Source organism: Brachionichthys hirsutus, unplaced genomic scaffold, assembly GCF_040956055.1.
Source record: "Brachionichthys hirsutus isolate HB-005 unplaced genomic scaffold, CSIRO-AGI_Bhir_v1 contig_209, whole genome shotgun sequence".
Taxonomy (NCBI): Eukaryota; Metazoa; Chordata; class Actinopteri; order Lophiiformes; family Brachionichthyidae; genus Brachionichthys; species Brachionichthys hirsutus.
This window is the reverse complement of record NW_027180380.1, coordinates 238,792-259,677: the sequence shown is the minus strand read 5'-3', so window position 1 is coordinate 259,677 and position 20,886 is coordinate 238,792. Positions and strand designations below refer to the sequence as shown.

At 42.3% G+C, this 20,886-nt stretch overlaps 2 protein-coding genes across 2 annotated transcripts; one reads left to right on the top strand and one right to left on the bottom strand.

Annotated features, from left to right (window-relative positions):
* Window positions 1–5,814: 5,814 nt before the first annotated feature.
* LOC137914330 (centrosomal protein of 89 kDa-like) lies at window positions 5,815–19,266 on the top strand (the record flags this gene model as incomplete). The annotated part of the gene is made up of 10 exons (XM_068757935.1): window positions 5,815–5,865; window positions 8,054–8,137; window positions 8,507–8,610; window positions 9,458–9,573; window positions 10,162–10,330; window positions 10,751–10,918; window positions 11,220–11,361; window positions 12,360–12,449; window positions 16,180–16,328; window positions 19,044–19,266. Coding segments are annotated over 10 exons (1,296 nt in total), but the record flags the coding sequence as incomplete, so codon positions are not given.
* On the bottom strand, window positions 14,494–16,093 carry LOC137914333 (E3 ubiquitin-protein ligase RNF182-like). Its single transcript, XM_068757937.1, has 2 exons — window positions 16,030–16,093; window positions 14,494–15,236 (listed from the first exon to the last, which is right to left on the bottom strand). The coding sequence occupies exons 1-2, from the start codon at window positions 16,091–16,093 to the stop codon at window positions 14,494–14,496; spliced, it is 807 nt and encodes a 268-aa protein (XP_068614038.1).
* Window positions 19,267–20,886: the final 1,620 nt, after the last annotated feature.

The window sequence follows — 20,886 nt, the reverse complement described above, 5'->3', positions numbered from 1 at the left end:
CTGTGTGCATCTGAATAAACAGCTGAATGATAATCTTGACCGATTAAAGCAAGCAGGGAGCTAGCAGCTCCACACACACCCCAGCCACAGCCACACCCGGTTATAATTTTAGCAAAAGCTGAAGACACAGTCGGTTTTTAGTCTCCAAATAACGCCAAACCTAATTATTTTAATTACATTTCACGTAAACAGCATTAATAAGATATAATTCTTACCTTTTAACCAATAGAATCAGTGATGAAGTACTGACTGGCAGAGTTTTCAAAGATACATCCAAACGAATGCAAATGTGAAGTCCTCTGGAGGGGCTGGCACTCAGGCCAGTGGCTTTTATGAAGCCATGGCAAAAAAAATCACATGATGGATTTTGGCCAATCAGAGTTAAGTTTGACAGCCGTAACTTGAATCTTGTTTTTTTTTTTTTTTTTTTTCAAATGTGCACCTGCAGTGTCTCAAGTGTCAAGAGATCCTCAGTGCAAGAATATCCCCACGCCCCCCCCACACACACCCACACACCCACACACCCCACGCCCCCCCCCCCACACACACACACACCCCACGCCCCCCCCCACACACACACACCCACACACCCCACGCCCCCCCCCACACACACCCCCCACACACACACCCCACGCCCCACGCCCCCCCCCCCACACCCCACACACACACACACCCCACGCCCCCCCCCCACACACACACACCCCACGCCCCCCCCCCCACACACACCCCCACACACCCCACGCCCCCCCCCACACACCCCCACACACACACACACCCCACGCCCCCCCCACACACCCCCCACACACACACACCCCACGCCCCCCCCCCACACCCCCCCCCACACACACACGCCCCCCCCCCACACACACACACACCCCCCCCCCCCACACACCCCCCACACACACACACCCCACGCCCCCCCCCACACACCCCCCCACACACACACACCCCACACACCCCCCCCACACACACACCCCACGCCCCCCCCCCCACAGGTTACTCATTCAAAACACAGCATAGTTGACTTCAAAATCACTTTGAGCAGAGCTCACCACATTAATATATTTAGACATGGTTCAATCGATGAGGGACACATATTATGCTAATCCAATACTGTATACCAAACTGGTGATTTTTTTTGTGATTCTGCCATGTTAGCATTAGCCTGTGTGCATCTGAATAAACAGCTGAATGATAATCTTGACCGATTAAAGCAAGCAGGGAGCTAGCAGCTCCACACACACCCCAGCCACAGCCACACCCGGTTATAATTTTAGCAAAAGCTGAAGACACAGTCGGTTTTTAGTCTCCAAATAACGCCAAACCTAATTATTTTAATTACATTTCACGTAAACAGCATTAATAAGATATAATTCTTACCTTTTAACCAATAGAATCAGTGATGAAGTACTGACTGGCAGAGTTTTCAAAGATACATCCAAACGAATGCAAATGTGAAGTCCTCTGGAGGGCTGGCACTCAGGCCAGTGGCTTTTATGAAGCCATGGCAAAAAAAATCACATGATGGATTTTGGCCAATCAGAGTTAAGTTTGACAGCCGTAACTTGAATCTTGTTTTTTTTTTTTTTTTTTTTCAAATGTGCACCTGCAGTGTCTCAAGTGTCAAGAGATCCTCAGTGCAAGAATATCTCCATATATGGAGCTTCTTATGTTCCACAGTAAAACGATAGCATAACAATACAATAAATTACAAATCCTAATTAATAAGTATTGACAAATGTGTAACTCTTTTTAGGATAATGTTGTTAAAACTGTTGGTATTATGGGTTGATCTGGAACAGGTGATGATGATGAATATATGTATTAGATGGAGTGTTAGAGCAGTACAATGACAGTCAAACAGTAGCATGTGTTACAGTACAAATGTCTAAGAGGAGCATTTCTAAAAAGCCCTTGCGGTCTTGTTTCCATTGAAAGTCCTTCGTACATAAATCATCCACAATTAACAATACAAATTTAACAATACAAATAAAAATAAAACCAATATTCAATATCTCAATTGATGCAAAGTAACATTTAGAAAAATAAAATGATTTTACACCACCGATGCAAACTAACAATTAATATAAAATAAATTACACCACTGATGCATAATGACCATGAATGGCAATAGTTTACATAAATTACAATAAATTACCAAGGCACTTAATTTGTGCAACGTAGGTGGACAAAAAGGGGGGTGGGGGGGGTTGATCCGGAGAGAATCGTGATGACTATCTCCATTTCTGTCCCCCTAAAAGGTGTATTTTTAGGGCAAAAAAAAAAACATATCATGGCCACGCACCCAGACACACAGGAAGGCGGCCATATTGGATTGAATTTTAAAAACTGCTGAGTCAGCGTTTGCACACACACACACACTCCAATCCAAACCAAATTTTAAACACTTATTGACCCTTCCTACCTGAACATTTTAAAAGTGAAACTTTGACAATTAGCCTTACAGCGCCCCCTAGAGAACGATAACAAAAATCGAATGGGAATTAAAAAAATACTTTGCCAGAAATGATTGAAACTTACCAGAAAAGTCCCTCATGTGGTCCCGATCAAAAACACAATCGTAACCACGTTGTTGGTTTTACGGTGTTGCCGTGGCGATGGCAACCCCTCCTATGGGGAGGGGTCTGACGCCAACTTTGTCGGACAGCCACGAAATTCGGTACAGACATGCGTCATGTCAGGGCAAAAAAAAAAAGTATTGTGGCCACGCCCCCAGACACACAGGAAGGCGGCCATATTGGATTGAAACTCCTGATGGCAGATAATCCAAATAACGATTTGACTAAACTGTAAGCTACTAATGCAGCTCAAATCTAAACACTTGCGAAGCACTCAGGACAAAAGCGGCGTGCGTCGGCGGGTCAGCTCAACGGCCTGTCGGCCGGCGAGGGCCTACAACGCCGCTTGCGGCTTTAATTCTTCTTTATTCTTTATTCTTCTTTATTCTTCTTTGTTCTGCTGTTTAAACGGCAATTTGACCCCCTGAACATGCTCGAAAACTCACCAAACTTTGAACCAAGCTCAGAACCGGCGAAAAATTAATTATTTTATGTGTTTTAAAATTGGGCATGAAAAAGTGGCGCGCTAGCGCCACCTACAAAAATCACAATGCATTGTGCCTATGGGGGGTCCGACGCCAACTTTGTCGGACAGCCACGAAATTCGGTACACACATGCGTCAAGTCAAGGCAAAAAAAAAAAAGTATTATGGCCACGCCCCCAGACACACAGGAAGGCGGCCATATTGGATATAATTTTAAAAACTGCAGAGTCAGCGTTTGCACACACACACAATCCAATCCAAACCAGATTTTAAACACTTATTGACCCTTCCTACCTGGACATTTTAAAAGTGAAACTTTGACAATCAGCCTTACAGCGCCCCCTAGAGAACGATAACAAAACTTGAATGGGAATTAAAAAAATACTTTGCCAGAAATGATTGAAACTTACCAGAAAAGTCCCTCATGTGGTCCCGATCAAAAAACACAATCGTAACCACGTTGTTGTTTTTACGGTGTTGCCGTGGCGATGGCAACCCCTCCTATGGGGAGGGGTCCGACGCCAACTTTGTCGGACAGCCACGAAATTCGGTACAGACATGCGTCATGTCAGGGCAAAAAAAAAAAGTATTATGGCCACGCCCCCAGACACACAGGAAGGCGACCATATTGGATTGAAACTCCTGATGGCAGTTGCCATATAATCCAAATAACGATTTGACTAAACTGTGAGCTACTCATGCAGCTCAAATCTAAACACTTGCGAAGCACTCAGGACAAAAGCGGCGTGCGTCGGCGGGTCAGCTCAACGGCCTGTCGGCCGGCGAGGGCCTACAACGCCGCTTGCGGCTTTAATTCTTTTTCTTTTTCTTTTTCTTTTTCTTTTTCTTTTTCTTTTTCTTTGTTCTGCTGTTTAAACGGCAATTTGACCCCCTGAACATGCTCGAAAACTCACCAAACTTTGAACCAAGCTCAGAACCGGCGAAAAATTAATTATTTTATGTGTTTTAAAATTGGGCATGAAAAAGTGGCGCGCTAGCGCCACCTACAAAAATCACAATGCATTGTGCCTATGGGGGGTCCGACGCCAACTTTGTCGGACAGCCACGAAATTCGGTACACACATGCGTCAAGTCAGGGCAAAAAAAAAAAAGTATTATGGCCACGCCCCCAGACACACAGGAAGGCGGCCATATTGGATATAATTTTAAAAACTGATGAGTCAGCGTTTGCACACACACACACTCCAGTCCAAACCAAATTTTAAACACTTATTGACCCTTCCTACCTGGACACTTTAAAAGGGAAACTTTGACAATCAGCCTTACAGCGCCCCCTAGAGAACGATAACAAAAATTGAATGGGAATTAAAAAAATACTTTGCCAGAAATGATTGAAACTTACCAGAAAAGTCCCTCACGTGGTCCCGATCAAAAAACACAATTGTAACCACGTTGTTGTTTTTACGGTGTTGCCGTGGCGATGGCAACCCCTCCTATGGGGAGGGGTCCGACGCCAACTTTGTCGGACAGCCACGAAATTCGGTACAGACGTGCGTCATGTCAGGGCAAAAAAAAAAAGTATTGTGGCCACGCCCCCAGACACACAGGAAGGCGGCCATATTGGATTGAAACTCCTGATGGCAGATGGCCATATAATCCAAATAACGATTTGACTAAACTGTGAGCTACTCATGCAGCTCAAATCTAAACACTTGCGAAGCACTCAGGACAAAAGCGGCGTGCGTCGGCGGGTCAGCTCAACGGCCTGTCGGCGGGCGAGGGCCTACAACGCCGCTTGCGGCTTTAATTCTTTTTCTTTTTCTTTTTCTTTTTCTTTTTCTTTTTCTTTGTTCTGCTGTTTAAACGGCAATTTGACCCCCTGAACATGCTCGAAAACTCACCAAACTTTGAACCAAGCTCAGAACCGGCGAAAAATTAATTATTTTATGTGTTTTAAAATTGGGCATGAAAAAGTGGCGCGCTAGCGCCACCTACAAAAATCACAATGCATTGTGCCTATGGGGGGTCCGACGCCAACTTTGTCGGACAGCCACGAAATTCGGTACACACATGCGTCAAGTCAGGGCAAAAAAAAAAAAGTATTATGGCCACGCCCCCAGACACACAGGAAGGCGGCCATATTGGATATAATTTTAAAAACTGATGAGTCAGCGTTTGCACACACACACACTCCAGTCCAAACCAAATTTTAAACACTTATTGACCCTTCCTACCTGGACACTTTAAAAGGGAAACTTTGACAATCAGCCTTACAGCGCCCCCTAGAGAACGATAACAAAAATTGAATGGGAATTAAAAAAATACTTTGCCAGAAATGATTGAAACTTACCAGAAAAGTCCCTCACGTGGTCCCGATCAAAAAACACAATTGTAACCACGTTGTTGTTTTTACGGTGTTGCCGTGGCGATGGCAACCCCTCCTATGGGGAGGGGTCCGACGCCAACTTTGTCGGACAGCCACGAAATTCGGTACAGACGTGCGTCATGTCAGGGCAAAAAAAAAAAGTATTGTGGCCACGCCCCCAGACACACAGGAAGGCGGCCATATTGGATTGAAACTCCTGATGGCAGATGGCCATATAATCCAAATAACGATTTGACTAAACTGTGAGCTACTCATGCAGCTCAAATCTAAACACTTGCGAAGCACTCAGGACAAAAGCGGCGTGCGTCGGCGGGTCAGCTCAACGGCCTGTCGGCGGGCGAGGGCCTACAACGCCGCTTGCGGCTTTAATTTCTTTCTTCTTTTCTTACTCTGTCTCATCCAGAGCTCTAAAATCCATGGCTTACCAACAAGAGGCTCTCCTCCTCCTTGGCTGGTTAGTATCCATAGCAATAAAATAAATGTAGCTGTGGCTATACAGCATTGTCTTGGATTGCTATTCACTGTTGAATAGATCTTTGATGATGCTACATAATTACATCAGGACTGCATGACTGTCGTTTACGGCCAGGAAAAGATGTCTTCGGGTGGTGTCCAACTTTCACTGCCCGTTTTGACCCTAAACCAACCTCCAGTTGGTGTGTCTGGCAGTAATGGCAAGTCACTGCCCATCTACTAGCCCCCAGTTTAACTCCGCCCTTCTATTCCATAGCAATCAGAATCGATTCACTTGCCATTCTCGGTGAAAGGATCCACAGACTAGGAATTTTATTCCATGCAATCGTGCAGAAACATAAAATAATGACAAATAATAAAATGCAAAACTACAGCGCTATGCTATAGGGTTAAATAATAGACTAAGTCAGGACGGTGCACAGCTGAAGTCCACAAACAGGATCCTGGCGAAGGTTCCTGGGGAGTCCAGATGCTGCAGGATGAAATGGAGGGCCAGATTGACTGTGTCTACAGACCTGTTGGCTCGGTAGGCGGACTGCAGCGGGGCCGGGGGGGGGGGGGGGGGGGGGGTTTAAGGTGGTGGAGGATTTGAAGCAGGCTGGCACATGACAGGACTCCAGGGAGGTGTTGGGTGACTGGAGAGTCCCGAGAGGTGTGGAGGGCTGGGCGATCGAAGCGGCGGTAATGCATATTCAAACTCTGAACAAGCGGTAAATCACTCAGAGCTCGAGGGGCTTCGGGCTTGTCGTTGGTAATGGCCCTCAGGCCTCTCCGTACATTCTTCAGCTCCCTGCTAAACGTGTATTTCACGCCCTTGGATCTGCCCCTGTCTCCACTCCTGCGTGCTGCCTCTTTCTCTCGTCTAATCTGGCTGATCTTGGGTGTGAACCAGGGCTTGTCATGAGCACAACTCACCCTGGTGAAACGCGACTCATGCCCTCATACACGAGTGTAAATTGCTTGTATTCCTCCGATCGTTCCTGCTCCGCCACCCCCCCTCTCTGCCCCCCCTCATCCTTCTGTTTCCAATTACATTGTAATGCATGGTGATCACCCACCCAAAAACAGCGCTGTTGGTCCTCATTACAGTACTGGAGAGGTCTGATTTTTACTGACAACATGGGCCCACCACGAAAAAGCGTAATTGACGTCAATGGCACTCAGCGTTTGGGTTATAGATGACGTCTTTAGACATCAATGGCACTGAATGAGTTAATATTGTGTCTGAATATATATGATGAATATATTTATTAGATAGAATGTTAGAGTACAAGTACAGTCACACAGTAGCATGTATTACAGTACAAATAACGTCAAACATCCTGTCTAAGAGGAGCATTTCAAAAAAGCCCTTGCGGGCTTGTTTCCGTTGAAAGTCCTTCGTACATAAATCATCCACAAATAACAATACAAATAAAAATAAAACCAATATTAAATTACGCAATTGATGCAACGTAACATTAGAAAAACAAAAATAAAATGTTATTACACCGCCAGTGAATCTAAAATAAATTACACCACTGATGCAAAATGACAATAAATAACTTACATAAATTACAATAAATTACTAAAGCAATTAATACGTGCAACGTAGGTGGACAAAAAAAAAGGAGGGGGGGTTTGATCCGGAGAGAGTCGTGATGACTATCTCCGTTTCTGTCCCCCTAAAAGGTGTATTTTTAGGGCCTTTTTGAAGGAGGCCAAAGAGGTGCATGTTTTGAGGGCGGGAGTCAATCCGTTCCACCCTTGGGTGGCCGTATTGTAAAAGGATGATTTACCCATGTTAGTCCTATAGGAGGGGGTAATCAGGTTGTTGTTTGAGCTCCCTCTAGTGTTGTGGCTGTGGGTTCACTAAATCTGTGGAGGTGTTCCGTCAGGTATGCAGGGATTGAGGGGACTGAGGGCAGAGCTGCATTGACTATTTTAAATGCCAATCCCATTTTGAGCTGTTTAACCCTGTCTTCTACCCTGAGCCATTTTAGGCTAGCAAAATGTCCAGGAAGAAGGTGGGTCATGGGCCCCAGATTGAGGAGTAGCCGAATCAGTTTGTTTTGGGAGGTTTGGAGCCTGGTTTTCAGGGACATTTTGATGTTTGAATACCAGGAGGTGCTAGCATAGTCAAAAAGGGGCTGAACTAATAAGGTCATTGTTATGTTTCCATTTTGCAGATTGACATGAAACATTTATCTCCTCTTCTGCTGGCCTATGAAGACAGGATAAAGGAGAAAGACACAGTTCTGCAAACTACTGAGGTGTGTCCGAGATTTTATGAGGGCTTGCTGTGAAGCACTTAATCATCTCGAGTGCATATATCACGTATATATACAATGTATTTGATCCATACATTAAGCCATCCATATTTTTTGGATGGTTTAACCTCCTTTAACATTGTTAAAGTGCTAATGCGGTTTATCCCATGGAAACTAAATAACAGTATGGGCGTTATTGTTCCTGTAAAACACAACCAACGGTTTACCGGTAGTTCCTATTTTTAATTCTCTCAAAGTTATTATGTTTCTGATCTTAAAAGGACCATAGAAATATCTCCACTTTCATAGTTCTTATCTTGCATCTGTGAACTCACATGACTTTCCATGTCTCTGTTTGCCTGCTTTACGCAGGAGGAAGTGGGGAGATTGCATGTTCATGTAGAGGAGGTGATCAAAGAAAATGAGAGGCTCCATGAAGAGATTGTAAAGTTTGGATGGATCAGCCAGACGGACTGGTAAGAAAATAGTTACTGTCTTTGCCATCAGCACTTATCCCCTTGATGTAGGAAAACATATTTACTGTTCTGCTGCACTGCGGCCTCTCTCTTGGTCTGAATGTTGAAAAACCTGCTACTCTCTCGATAAGCCTCAAATGCAGTTGCCGCTGAAATTTTCTCAGTGGCCGTATCGAATTAATTTCAGCAAATATCCCTGATAAGAATTTGTGGTTGCACTTGACAAGTGCTCTTGATATCCGTTCTCCAATGGCATTAGTTAATAGAAGGCTGTTTTCCCTTTGACATGAAAGCATTTTTTCACCCTTCAAATTCTTGTCAAAAAAACCTAATTACGGTATATTGACCATAATTGAATATATAAAAGCAATAAGAAGGTGAAACATCCAAGATGGGGGGGGGGGGGGGGGGGTAGTAAATATGCCAACCTCAGCAAACAGTCTTGACTTGAGCCGGGCCTGGCGATGGATTGGAGGCAGCAAAATAGTGCTGGCTCAGATGTTTGATTTGAGGATGCTGATTGGCTGATTTTAATGTCATTCTTTTATACCTTGAATTAGCCATTGGCTAAACAGCTACATTATATGGCCCCACTTGCTGAGGGTGAATAAATGGGAAAATCATATATTTTGCACCGATTATCATATTGTACATACGGTACACAATACTGGTGTATTCCAGATTTATAATGTGCAAACAATTAGTAAGTTCTACAATTTATTATCACTGTTATTTTGATTATTAGAAATGGTAACGTTTGTTTCCTATTCCTGTGTGGCCCTCTATTGACCAGCTGCCACTCTGTAGATGTTGAACACTTTTTCTTTGCTTCTCTTCCTCTCTCCAGTCACCAACTACAACAACAGGCCGTTCTGGTTTTAAAGGAGAATCAGATTCTGATTGATCAGCTTGAGACTCAACACATTAAGGCCAAGTCCAGACTCAGCAGATGTAATTCTGAAGGTACTGGGTACTAAGAAATATTAAGGACTTTGTCAGTATCTCCAAGGAAGCCTGGTATTTTGGTTCATGAGTATGTAGCACCACAATGTATACATGGGCTTGTTGAGTGGAGAAGGGAGATACATTCAGTCACACCACTCTTCTCTGAGAGAACTACACAACCATGACGGTGACAATAATACTGATAACAGTAGCTCAATAAATCACTGCTTTATGTCTGGAAATTGTAGAGGACAATGTGAAGTCTCTGCATCATATATCAGCTACTAATCACAGATTTTGTACATTAGCAAGTGTTCATTAGGACAATAATATGGAGAAGAAGAAGAAAAAATACCATAGATCAGCAAAATTCATTTGACTAGTCAGGAAGATACAGCGCTGCGGGTGTTTTTTGTTGTACCAACATAACAATACAGTCCTGAATACAAAATTTAAATACAGTCTTTATAGGTATGAAAGAAATCCGTCTAAAATAAGAACTTTGAAACCTATCGTACAGTTGTTTTACTGCTGTACCTGCATCCTTTGCTTAGTTGATTTCATTTTGAAAGATTTTTTACTTCCCCTTCTTTCCTCTCTCTGTAGTTTCCAAGGTGCGGAAGCAAGTGGTGCTCCTAGAGGTGGAAAACCAGAGTTTGCTGGAGGACCTGGAAAAAAGCAGGGGGGAGGCACAGAAACATTTGAGGGAGGTACAAGTTCTGCGGGCACGCCTGAAGGATGTCGTCACCTTGGATGAACACTGCAACGTTGTGAAGTGAGAACCGGAAAGAAAACAGCTTACATTCACAGTTTATATTAAGGTTTCTTTTTTGGCAGGATCTAAGTTCTTGACCTGAAATTCTAAATGCCTGGGCTCCTCTTTTTTTGTTCCCCCCTGACCAGCTTGCTTAGATAATTTTAGGAAATAAAACAGAACAAATCCAGAAGAGAAACCAACAAAAGCAGCACCTTGTTGAGCATTTAGTAGTAGTGGTTTGTATTTGTTCAAATATTACAATGGGAATATAGGAAACCATTTTACAGGAACCTCAAATTTTCACAGGATAATCTAAATAATCAGTATAAAGAATGGAGGTCTCAGGATTATGATATGTAGGATGGGACATTATACTGTGATCACCCAACACCAGATGTTAGGTTCTAATGTGCTGTAATATCTGCTCTTGACTCTCAGGCGGTTGGAGCAGCAGGAGAGTAGGAATACGAGTGAGAGCAACGATTTGCTTCTCAGATTGTCGAGCCTACAGAAGGAGAACAGGAGTCTGGCTCTGGATAAAGCCAACCTAACTGCTGATTTGAAGAAAATGGAGGCTGATCTTGAACTCAACAGACAAGCCACCAGGTACAAAATATATACTGCTACTCATCTTGCTGAGGGACTGTAGTCCTTGGCTAATGGGCTCTCCTCTGTCCTCTGTCTCATCAATAACTTCATCTGACTAATGCACATCCCTGTTTGTGTAATTGACATATTGTTATGTGAGGACTGCAGTCCACAAATCCAGTAGGAACATTTCAAAAAATGAATATTTTGCTTAACAGCGATGACTTATCAGAATCAGAATCGATTTATTCACCATTGTCAGTGAAAGGATTCACAAACTAAGTCTTCTTTTCTTCTCTTCTATGTCTCCATTACCCAGAAAAACCGAGAGGAAGATGAGTGCATTGGAACGACAGAAGCTAGAGTACACGTTGATTGCGGAAAAGACTCGGCATTACATGGGAGCTGTGGTTTCTGTGTCTGAGCACATCTCCAAGGAGAGAGACCAACTAATACAAATGGTACGACTAATCCTACTGATACTGTCGAAAGGTTTTATTACAAATAGTATACATGATGCACATGAAATTACACATTGTACTTTTGATGCTGTATAAAGGCTGGATATGTAATATTTCAGCAGTTAGTGTTTCAAGGCAGTTTAGTCAGAACTTTCTGAGGATTGTAACTGGTGTGATGGCAGATGAGTTAAAAAAAGATATGGCAAATGCCACATAAAGCTGTCCTATACATATCCTGAAGGCTATTGAATAATAAGTAGACAGTGATGTCTGGATTTGTGTGTTTTTTTGGCCACTTTTGTCATCTTAGTAGTTACACTGATGTGTGATGGTAAACACTTGGATAAACCCATTTCTCATATTGTTAAAAGCACCTTGAGTTCATCTTTTAGACCTAATACAAAAGCTTTTTTTTAAATTTAGGATTCCTTGAACAAACAAAGTAATTCAGGCACTGTCTTGAACAGTTTCAAGCACGTCTTTCAAATTAATCTTACAGATATAAATACAATTTAAACCTTCTTCTACATTACACTTCTTTCACCATGTTTTTACACAACATTGGCAATTTGCTTTGTGTTTGCGTCATTATGACATTTGTAGCTGTTTCCTTGTGTGTGAATGTGTCATGTGGTAGTCAAATTGGGTTAGTGTTGACAACAATGTGCTGCACTTTCACAACAGCAGTGACAACAGGCTTCTTTTATGGCCATCCCAGCAGCACAAAACACAAATACACCTTTAACCAGCGCTTGGTAGGGTAGTCGGTAGGAACATTCACGTCTGCTCTCTTGCTTAGGTTTGCATGATTGTCTCATTTAATGGCTGAACACGGTGAACCTGCTGCTCACACATACTATATCTTCATCGTGGGCTACTTGGGTAGTGAATGTAGTCATGCAGGTTCAAGTGTTAAAGAGAAGAGGCTTCAGGAGGTATTCTGGATTCTGATTTTATTTAGATAAGTCACCGCCCATCATCCCTCTTTACCGCCTCAGGTTTCAGTTCTTCAGCAGGAAAAGCAAGACTTCATCAACAGGATTGCGAATGGCGCAGTTCAATTTGAAAAATTGGAGGAAGAAGTCAAAGTAAGTAGATTTATTCAAGCATCAATTTCACACTTTAACTCTCTTTGAACTCCCTTGGATGACCCTTGTAACATAGTTTGATGCTTACCAGTGACCCTTGACCGGTTCTTGGTTTAACTTGTAAATGGCCTTCTGTGTGTGACAATTGTGCTTTTGGCTAATTTTCCCCCAAAAAAGGGAAAAACTAGGCATCACCTTGTTGTTTCCTAATTTTCTGCATTTTACCTGAAATTATTTTTGACCAAAATAGGCTGTTGCAGTTTTATTTATCAGCCATCTACTAGTTAGCTACGTTTCCAACTTGAAATCTACCCGGAAATCTGTTCACTGATGTTACTCCGACAACCCGAACTGTGAAATGATGGTGATGGGAAGGTTTTAAAGGTCCCATATTATGAAAAACTCACTTTTCCCATGTTTCGACACTATTATGGTGAGTTTGAGTCCTTATCAACCCCAAAACGGTGAAATAAACCATCCAGTCAATCCTGTGTAGTTTGGGTAGGTCTGTCATCACCTACTGAAACGTGTCTGGAAAAAATCCCTCTCGGCTTGACGTCAAGCCGGGGAAACGTGCACAAGATGTGCACGAGCTTTGGGTAGTGACCGAAAGAACAAGGTTGTGGGTACAAGCGGATGAAATGACCTTCGTCCGTAGAGCCGCAGCTCGGGCATCTTATTTCGGCGTCTGGGGGGCGCCTCCCTTGTGAGGTGTTCAGAGCACGTCCCACTGGGAGGAGACCATGGGGAAGACCCAGGCCAGCCAGTCACAAACTGGTTTATTGATGTGTATCTTTGACCTTATTAGTTTGCATAAAATAGTCCTTATTGAATTTTGTTAAATTAGATATATTATCATCATGATTCATTGTTATTACATGTGAAAAAAGTGTTCTTTGTAGACCTCGCCATTATGGTTGTAATAATTGTGTGCAGCCAGTTCTCCTGGTTTGGAGAAAATGTTTGAAATTGGGGTGCCATTGGAAAATAATTTAACTAGCGATTAGAATACACTTCTGTTTTTTGCTGTGCAATTAGAAATGATCTTTCACTTGTGCGTGGATTCCACTTGTATGCAACATGATAATGTGGAAATTCAAACAGTGAACTGAATCAGCAGGAAAAAAAACAACATTCTGCAAATGTCAAACATGTTTTCCGAAATATGTAGTTTTCCGTATACTAAAATAATAGCAAAAATATTGTTTAATGCCAAGCACATCGTGTAACCACTTGGTTTTGTTGCCAAGATAACAAAGTTTTAAAAGCACATGTGAAGACCTTTCATCTCAGCTAGGAGGAATTTGCTTACAAAAAAAGATGCCAAAATGCTTTGACCTATCAACAGTATCGGACAAACTGATTCACATTGCCAAGGCGCAGGACTGCCTATGGTGTTACCAGTCTTCTTAGAAATGGAAATTCCTACATTCAAAATAAATGTTTCCATATTTAAAGAATATGCAATATATGTGAGGAAATGTTTGTGGCTAATCTTTTATAATTTATTATTTCTTTAGCCCAATAACATAATTGCCTCAGTCATTTTTGTCCAAATTGTGATGTGACTTATGTCCTTGCAAAAAATTAAATAAAAAAATCTTGTTTTCCGAAAACGTTCAAATATGACTGAGGCTATTATGTTCGTAAGCTAACGATTTATGAAATTCATTCCTAATTTTCCTCAATTTTGGAATCTGGTAACCATTCTGTAAGTAAAAGGTTAAAGGTCTGCTCTGTAATGTTTTGGAAGGCCAAGTCATACACACAAGACAGCGTGAATTCATATTACAGAAATAAATTGCAAAAAGCACACTATAGGCACTGCTCCAATGAACAGAACTTGCCAAGGACTCAGTTCTCATTTAGCAAATTTATCTTCGAGTCAGTCAATAGAGCAAACGCTTAAACTAACTTAAAGATGGTCTTTAAGGATCCGTTGTTTCCATGAAGGTAAAGCACTTAACTGTTCGCCCAATATTTATGTACAAAACATATTAAATATATATTTAACTTGGGCAGCCACTTCTATGGTAGCATCCTATCAGCCCCTAGAGGAGCAGTCACACATGCCCTGGCACAGACACTGGCAGAACCCGTAAACCAGGCAAATAGTTAGGCTTGATGGCACTAAGCTGACACATACAATGCCCAGTGTCACTCTCTGGATTACCAACAAGTAGATTCCAAGAGGCAGTGAGCCAAAGTACAAGAATCCCAGCAGCCAAACCAGGATACGCGGTACATGGTTACAGAACTTAGACATGGCATCCTGATCAGATGGTCCGTTGGGGCCCATTGAATCTGAGTTCAGGCTTGGTTCGGCATAGAAATCAGAGCTATCGTTTTGGTGGGGAGAGTATTGTGAATCCCTCTGTACTTCCATTATAGTGATCACCAGGCAGTTGGAGGAGGCTTGAGATGGGCTGGAGGAGAAACTCTTTGGAGTCAAGACCACCTCCCCATTGTGATCAGCACTCCCAGATTGGTTCTGCATCACCAAGTGGGAAATTATATTAACATCGTCAGGCAGGGCCGACACCTCATACTCTATGATTTCAGTTTGGTGTCGACAAAAGGGGCAAGAGATGAAGCCCGCTCCATCTGCGATGTCCAAGATTTTGACAAGACAACGTGTGCATATCCGATGCAGGCAGTCCAGGATCTTAGGTTTGCGGTTGTGGGCATTGAAGCGTTGGTAACAGATTTTACACTCCAATTCCTCGGGTGGAGGACCGTCCTTCCCCTCTAACTCAGCCTGAGGACAGTTCATCTTCGAGTCATGTTCTGGAGAAGGAGGAACATATAGAAGCAGAGATATACAGTGAACAAATAGTTTGAGAGATAATGGTATTTATCTTGACCATCTCACAAACAAGCTGATGCTTCTGTGTATTTTGACATTTGCCCTTTTTCATCAGATGTTTGTAGTCTGTGTTCCTGGAAATGAATGATTTATAGTTTGGGAGATAGTTCAGGATGCCGTTCTAAAGATTAGTGTGATCGCACAAAAGGGACGGAATGCTAATCACCAGTTTTGCATTTTTCACAATGCCATTTTATATTTTATAATCCATGAACCCTGCAGTGAAAAACTTGTGTGTACACAGAAAAGGTAGTAAATTACAAACACACACTGTTATTATTCAGAGCTGTTATTAGAAATGTCCTCCAGCAGCAGAGCAGCGACACACTCGACTCGCCACTCTAGGTATTATTATTATTGTTTGCGTTTCATTCTTTCATTGATTCTTTATTGCCATGTCTGTATCTGCATCCACTGAGCCTGACGAGTCCAAATGATAAAAGACGTGTCTTCCACTTGTATGAGTGTGTGTGTGTGTGTGTGTGTGTGTGTGTGTGTGTGTGTGTGTGTGTGTGTGTGTGTGTGTGTGTGTGTGCTGCACTACCTGCAGTACTTCTGAACTATCTGCAGCTCAACAGCTGCAGACAACTTAAATATGAATAAAATATAGTAAAGCTATAATTTGAAGAAATAATACATGTACACACCCTATCAACAAATAAACACCAGATGTTCTCACTACGTAGAAGGTTATCGCGTATGTGAGTTCCTCACCTCGTCCCAATGTTTGCAACTCCCCCTCCTCAAATCCGGTTGTCTCTGCTGCGTTGTCCTTCATGTAAATCCACCTCTGTCATAGCGACATCTCATTCCTCTCTCTCTCTCTCTCTCTCTTTCTCTATCTGTGTGTGTGCGTGCGCGCAGGTCTACCGGAGGCAAGCGTCAACCAGACTAACCATGTTGGAGGAGGAAACAGATGGGAGGAGAGCTTCTCACCAGAGGGAAATCATTCACCTGCAGAGTCTGCTTAAAGAAAGACAGAAGGCTGAGGAGAGCCTGCTGCAGTCTAAACGGTAGAAGGGGAGCGGGGAGAGCTGACATTGGGCGGAGAGAGTGGAGGGGAAACTGCAGGAGGCAGGCAAACAGAAAAGAGGGAGGAGGATCGAGAACGAACGATAGAGGATTTTGTGTGTTTACATTACAAAAAGAGGCATGAGAGACAGGGGAGAGAGTCAGCAGTAGTGGGGGGGGGTACTGACAATAAAAATGCACGTGATATTGCAACATTCAGACTAAACTCTGTCTGTATTGTCTTTTTATGTAATTTCTGTCAAAAATAAGAAGTCAGATGACCGCACAATACTGGAAATCCATCTGTGGTGCAACGGCAGTATGGAATTACAAAATGTTTGTTTTTTTTAATTATTGAGGTGAATAACAAAGTATCTAAATTACATAATTTTCCCTTTGGAGAGCAGTAGCTGAGGTGCATTTTCCATTTTCAAATTGCCTTGACTAATCTTTCCTTACATAACATGGTTTCAGGTCCTTAAAGAAGCAGTTCAGTCACATACAGCAGTGAGAACTGCTGAAATGTTGTCAATTACTGGTAGAAATATTATTGATGGATTTTGTACAATCTTAAATACACCTGCCAACTTTCTATCACTTTGGTAATACACAGATTGCAAATTAGAATGATCACAAACAGACACAGGACACAACCCGGTAAACGGACCAATAGGCACAAGATTACACATGTATGTATGCCTATTGGTCCTATTGGGCATACATTTTCTCACTATTGTTTTTGTCTCATTTTATCACGAGTTATGTTTTCTTATTATTTCTACGTATTTCATTGGCATTTTTGTGTCGACAGTGAGGGCCAATCAACAGCTCTCCCACTAGCCAGCGTGGCGAGTACCAGCTAACCAGTGGCAGATCTAGAAAAAAGATGTAATACCGACACCTTAGGACTTTCACCTAAAGATATATTTACTTTATTTCCAAATTGATTTCTCTAGACGAGAGGGTTTCCCAGACACAACCCATGTCACATAAATAACGTAAATAACCATCCGGTTACACCAGCATCGAGTTTGGGTCGCCTGGGTCAGGGTGTCTGATGTTAAAAAGACCTAAAGAAATATTCTTCCTACTGCAATGTGGCATAGAAAAACAATAACTTGTAGTTCTCTGCTCCTGAATCTACCAGTTTTGTTTTATTACCTTGTTAGTACGTCTGTTTTTAGCTCTGCCTCTAGGCTTGCTGCCTGTTATCAAATCAAGACTCGCTAATCAGATTGTTAGAAGATCCTACCCTACTCTGCTCTGTGGCATCATAATAATAAATCACTCACACGCCACCCCACTCCACACTCCCTAACCTATTTGACACGGCAACTGCTGTGACAGAAGTTTGTAATGTTTTGGTTTAATATTCACTCTACCTTGCTAGTTTAACCATTATGTATTTAATGTTTAACCATAATTCATTTATTATTTTTGCTAAATTGCATAATCCAAGGTTTTGCGCCCCCTTAAACGTTATAATGCACCCCCCGGTTGGGAGCCCTTGTTCTCCACACTATTAGACTGAGATAAATCCTTTCAGACCTTTTCTCCACCTTTAATGTACAGCCTGTACTACTCAATTGAAAAACAAACTGAAATCTTTTAGAGTGGAAAGTAAAAATATAGAAGAAGAAAGAAATGTTGTTGAATCGATAACATAATGCCTCTCCTGGAAGTTTCCCTGCTGCACCTGCAAAGTGCCTTGAGATAACTTTCTGTTATGATCTGGAGCTATAGAAATAAAAATTAATTGAATTGAATTTGAATCTAAGCATGTGCAGCACTTTGTGTCAGCTACAGTTATTTTAATGGCTTTTTAAATAAAGTTGAGTAATGGATTTATATTGTTAGATTGTTGCTTAATGTGTTCACATCTTTCTTTACTATCCGACTGAGATCGGTTCCGACCACCTGGTCGTAGGTCGGTACAAAATGGCAGTGCAGGTACATTAAATTTAAAGAAAAGTTACTGCTGCGATGATAGCTAGCTAAGCGTAGCGCTGGGATGCTGTGAGATGCTGCGCTGCTGTATTGTTCGCTGCACAACATGCTGCCGGACATGCATCTCCCTCTCTGCGTAGTGCAGGCACATAACCAAATTCATGATAGACGTAGGTCATAAGTATGGGTGGTCGTAAGTCACGCAGGCCGTAACTCGGATAGTATGTGTTTACGTATCTTGACAATCACAGACACTTCCTGCTTCATTGGTGGAGCTTGTGTAAAAAATCATGTGCATTCATCACAGTAACACTGCTATACAGTAGCAATGCTTATTTTACAGTGTACCATTATAGTGAAATTTGTCTTATATTATAATCGTCTATCTGCATCTTCAGTCATCAGACACTTGGGTTGCATGCTTCTGATCTTCACATTTCACTCCTCTCCCCATCATAACCACCTTTTGCACGCACACTTTCAGTCTGGCATAGCTATTTCTATCGAGATCTCGCTGCTAGCATGACGAGGCAGCCTGAAAACTGTGCAGATGTCACATCACACATGTTTTACAAACGTTGATGAATTCCATCAGAATGCACAAGTGGCATAATTTTGCGCTTAATTGTAAAACTTATGAAATGACCCCCATCATGCTCTATAGATTGGGTCTGCGTGTAAAATGTTGTCAAAACTTGTATTGTTTTGTAATTTCCTGTATGTCAACTGGTCTGACTTGACTTCCTTTTCTTCTCTCTTTGATCCTCAAGGGAAGTAGAGGAGGAATTGGAGATGGTGTGGCAGGCAGCAACCAGGGAGAACCAGCAGATAAGGGAGACTCTTTTGAACTCAAACCTGACGGCAAGCTTCCCTGTGTGTCCTGCCGTCTCTGGGAGCACCTGTCCCGGCTGGTCTCCTCAGGCTCCACATCAGACCAGTTTGTCCACACAGCCTCAGCCAGACTTTTCTGTACCTCCCAAACAAGATATTTAAGTCTGACTCAGATCAACAAAACATAAACATGGTAGATAACTGTATATTAGTTACAAACCTGAATATCCTCAATATGTTTCCTGCATACAGGTGTTCTGGTTAGTCAGAGAGAGTTTGATTCTATAAATACAGTTTCTTGGCATTTTTCTTGACGTATTATTTTGAATTACTCTCAGGCGTTTATGGTGCTGACAAAGTGAAGGATGATGCCTAATTTAGTGTCGCAGAGGCTGTTGTGTGTGGAAATAATAGCCTATGCTGTCATCTGGTGGGCAAATAGGGTTATGGTACCACCTTGTGACAGCAGCAAACCGATATTGTTTGAAACAAGTGCTCAGGCATTAAGGACCCTGTAAAGCCAAACGTGTTTATGTTTACAAAACAGTAATCTATATAATAACTGTGTGGTGGAATCCTCAAATATCTTCTTCAGTCTTGTGGGCAGGAGTAACTCAAGTGCACAGAGGAGGTACCGGTATATAAAAGCTTCAGCCTCATCAAACAAGGAAGCGCCTCTAAAATGCCAATATTGTTTTTCTACTCCAAATACAACCGGAGATGTGTTTTCTGAAGCATAATGGAATGCTTTATAAACACACAGTTCCACCCTGCCGAGCTCACCCAATAGAAAAATGAAGTTCCTGGCTTGTGCTTGGCTTGTGCTTGGCTTGTAGCCGCGAGTCACTGTATTTAAAGGTAAAAACATTGGCATTGTGTGAATGACTGTTGGCATCATATGTGTGTTAGTTAAAGCCAGTCTGTTTGGTTAACAATCAGCTTTATGCTACTTGCTAGTGCCAAGCTAATATTAATGTTGGTTCAAGCTGACTACTGACCCACTTCTTCTTGTTTCTTGTCATAAGTGGGGATTACTTTTCTTGGAAATTTATATATTTTTTCAATGGTTTCACTAATAATATTTGTATTTTTTTTATAGGGACATGTCAATTACAATCTGGTCGTATGATGTCTTTTACTCTTATATTTAAGGGCACAGGCCCACCCGGATTGACAGACTGCTCACCCAATGACATTCATGAAAATATATATATTTTAAAATATAATTTGCTTTAAATGTGTCGCAACACCTGTGACCTGCAAAGCGGAAAAGCGACTGTAAGATAAGACATTCGCGTTGGATAAAGCGGAACTTATATATGTGTGTAATGTTCCCACCCGAACATGTATGTATTGTGTGGAGAGGGGGAGCGGGAAATAAATAGACAGGTTGAGCTGTTACCCAGACTGTCTGTTTTTCTGACGACGCGTTAAGCCAGATATAGCTGGGTCATTCCTACAATTCGGTGTCATTTGAGTCCCCATGACATTACAAATTATATTTTGTTTGAAAAATCACATTTTTGTGACATAACACAAAGTTCGTTGTTGTCATTCGTTGTGCGTTGGGTGCTTTGTGAGTGAAGACGGCAACGACACTGAGCGTAGGATAGTCTGTAGTCTGCTACAGGAGGACACTAACAGGGGACACTGAGCGTAGGATAGTCTGTATTCTGCTACAGGAGGACACTAACAGGGGACACTGAGTGTAGGATAGTCTAGGACACTAACAGGGGACACTGAGCGTAGGATAGTCTGTAGTCTGCTACAGGAGGACACTAA

Coding starts and splice junctions, on each gene's coding strand:
- LOC137914333 (XM_068757937.1), bottom strand. CDS start 16,093: ATGAAGGACAACGCAGCAGAGACAACCGGATTTGAGGAGGGGGAGTTG. Junction 15,237..16,029: donor GTTGCAAACATTGGGACGAG/GTGAGGAACTCA, acceptor CTCCTTCTCCAG/AACATGACTCGAAGATGAAC.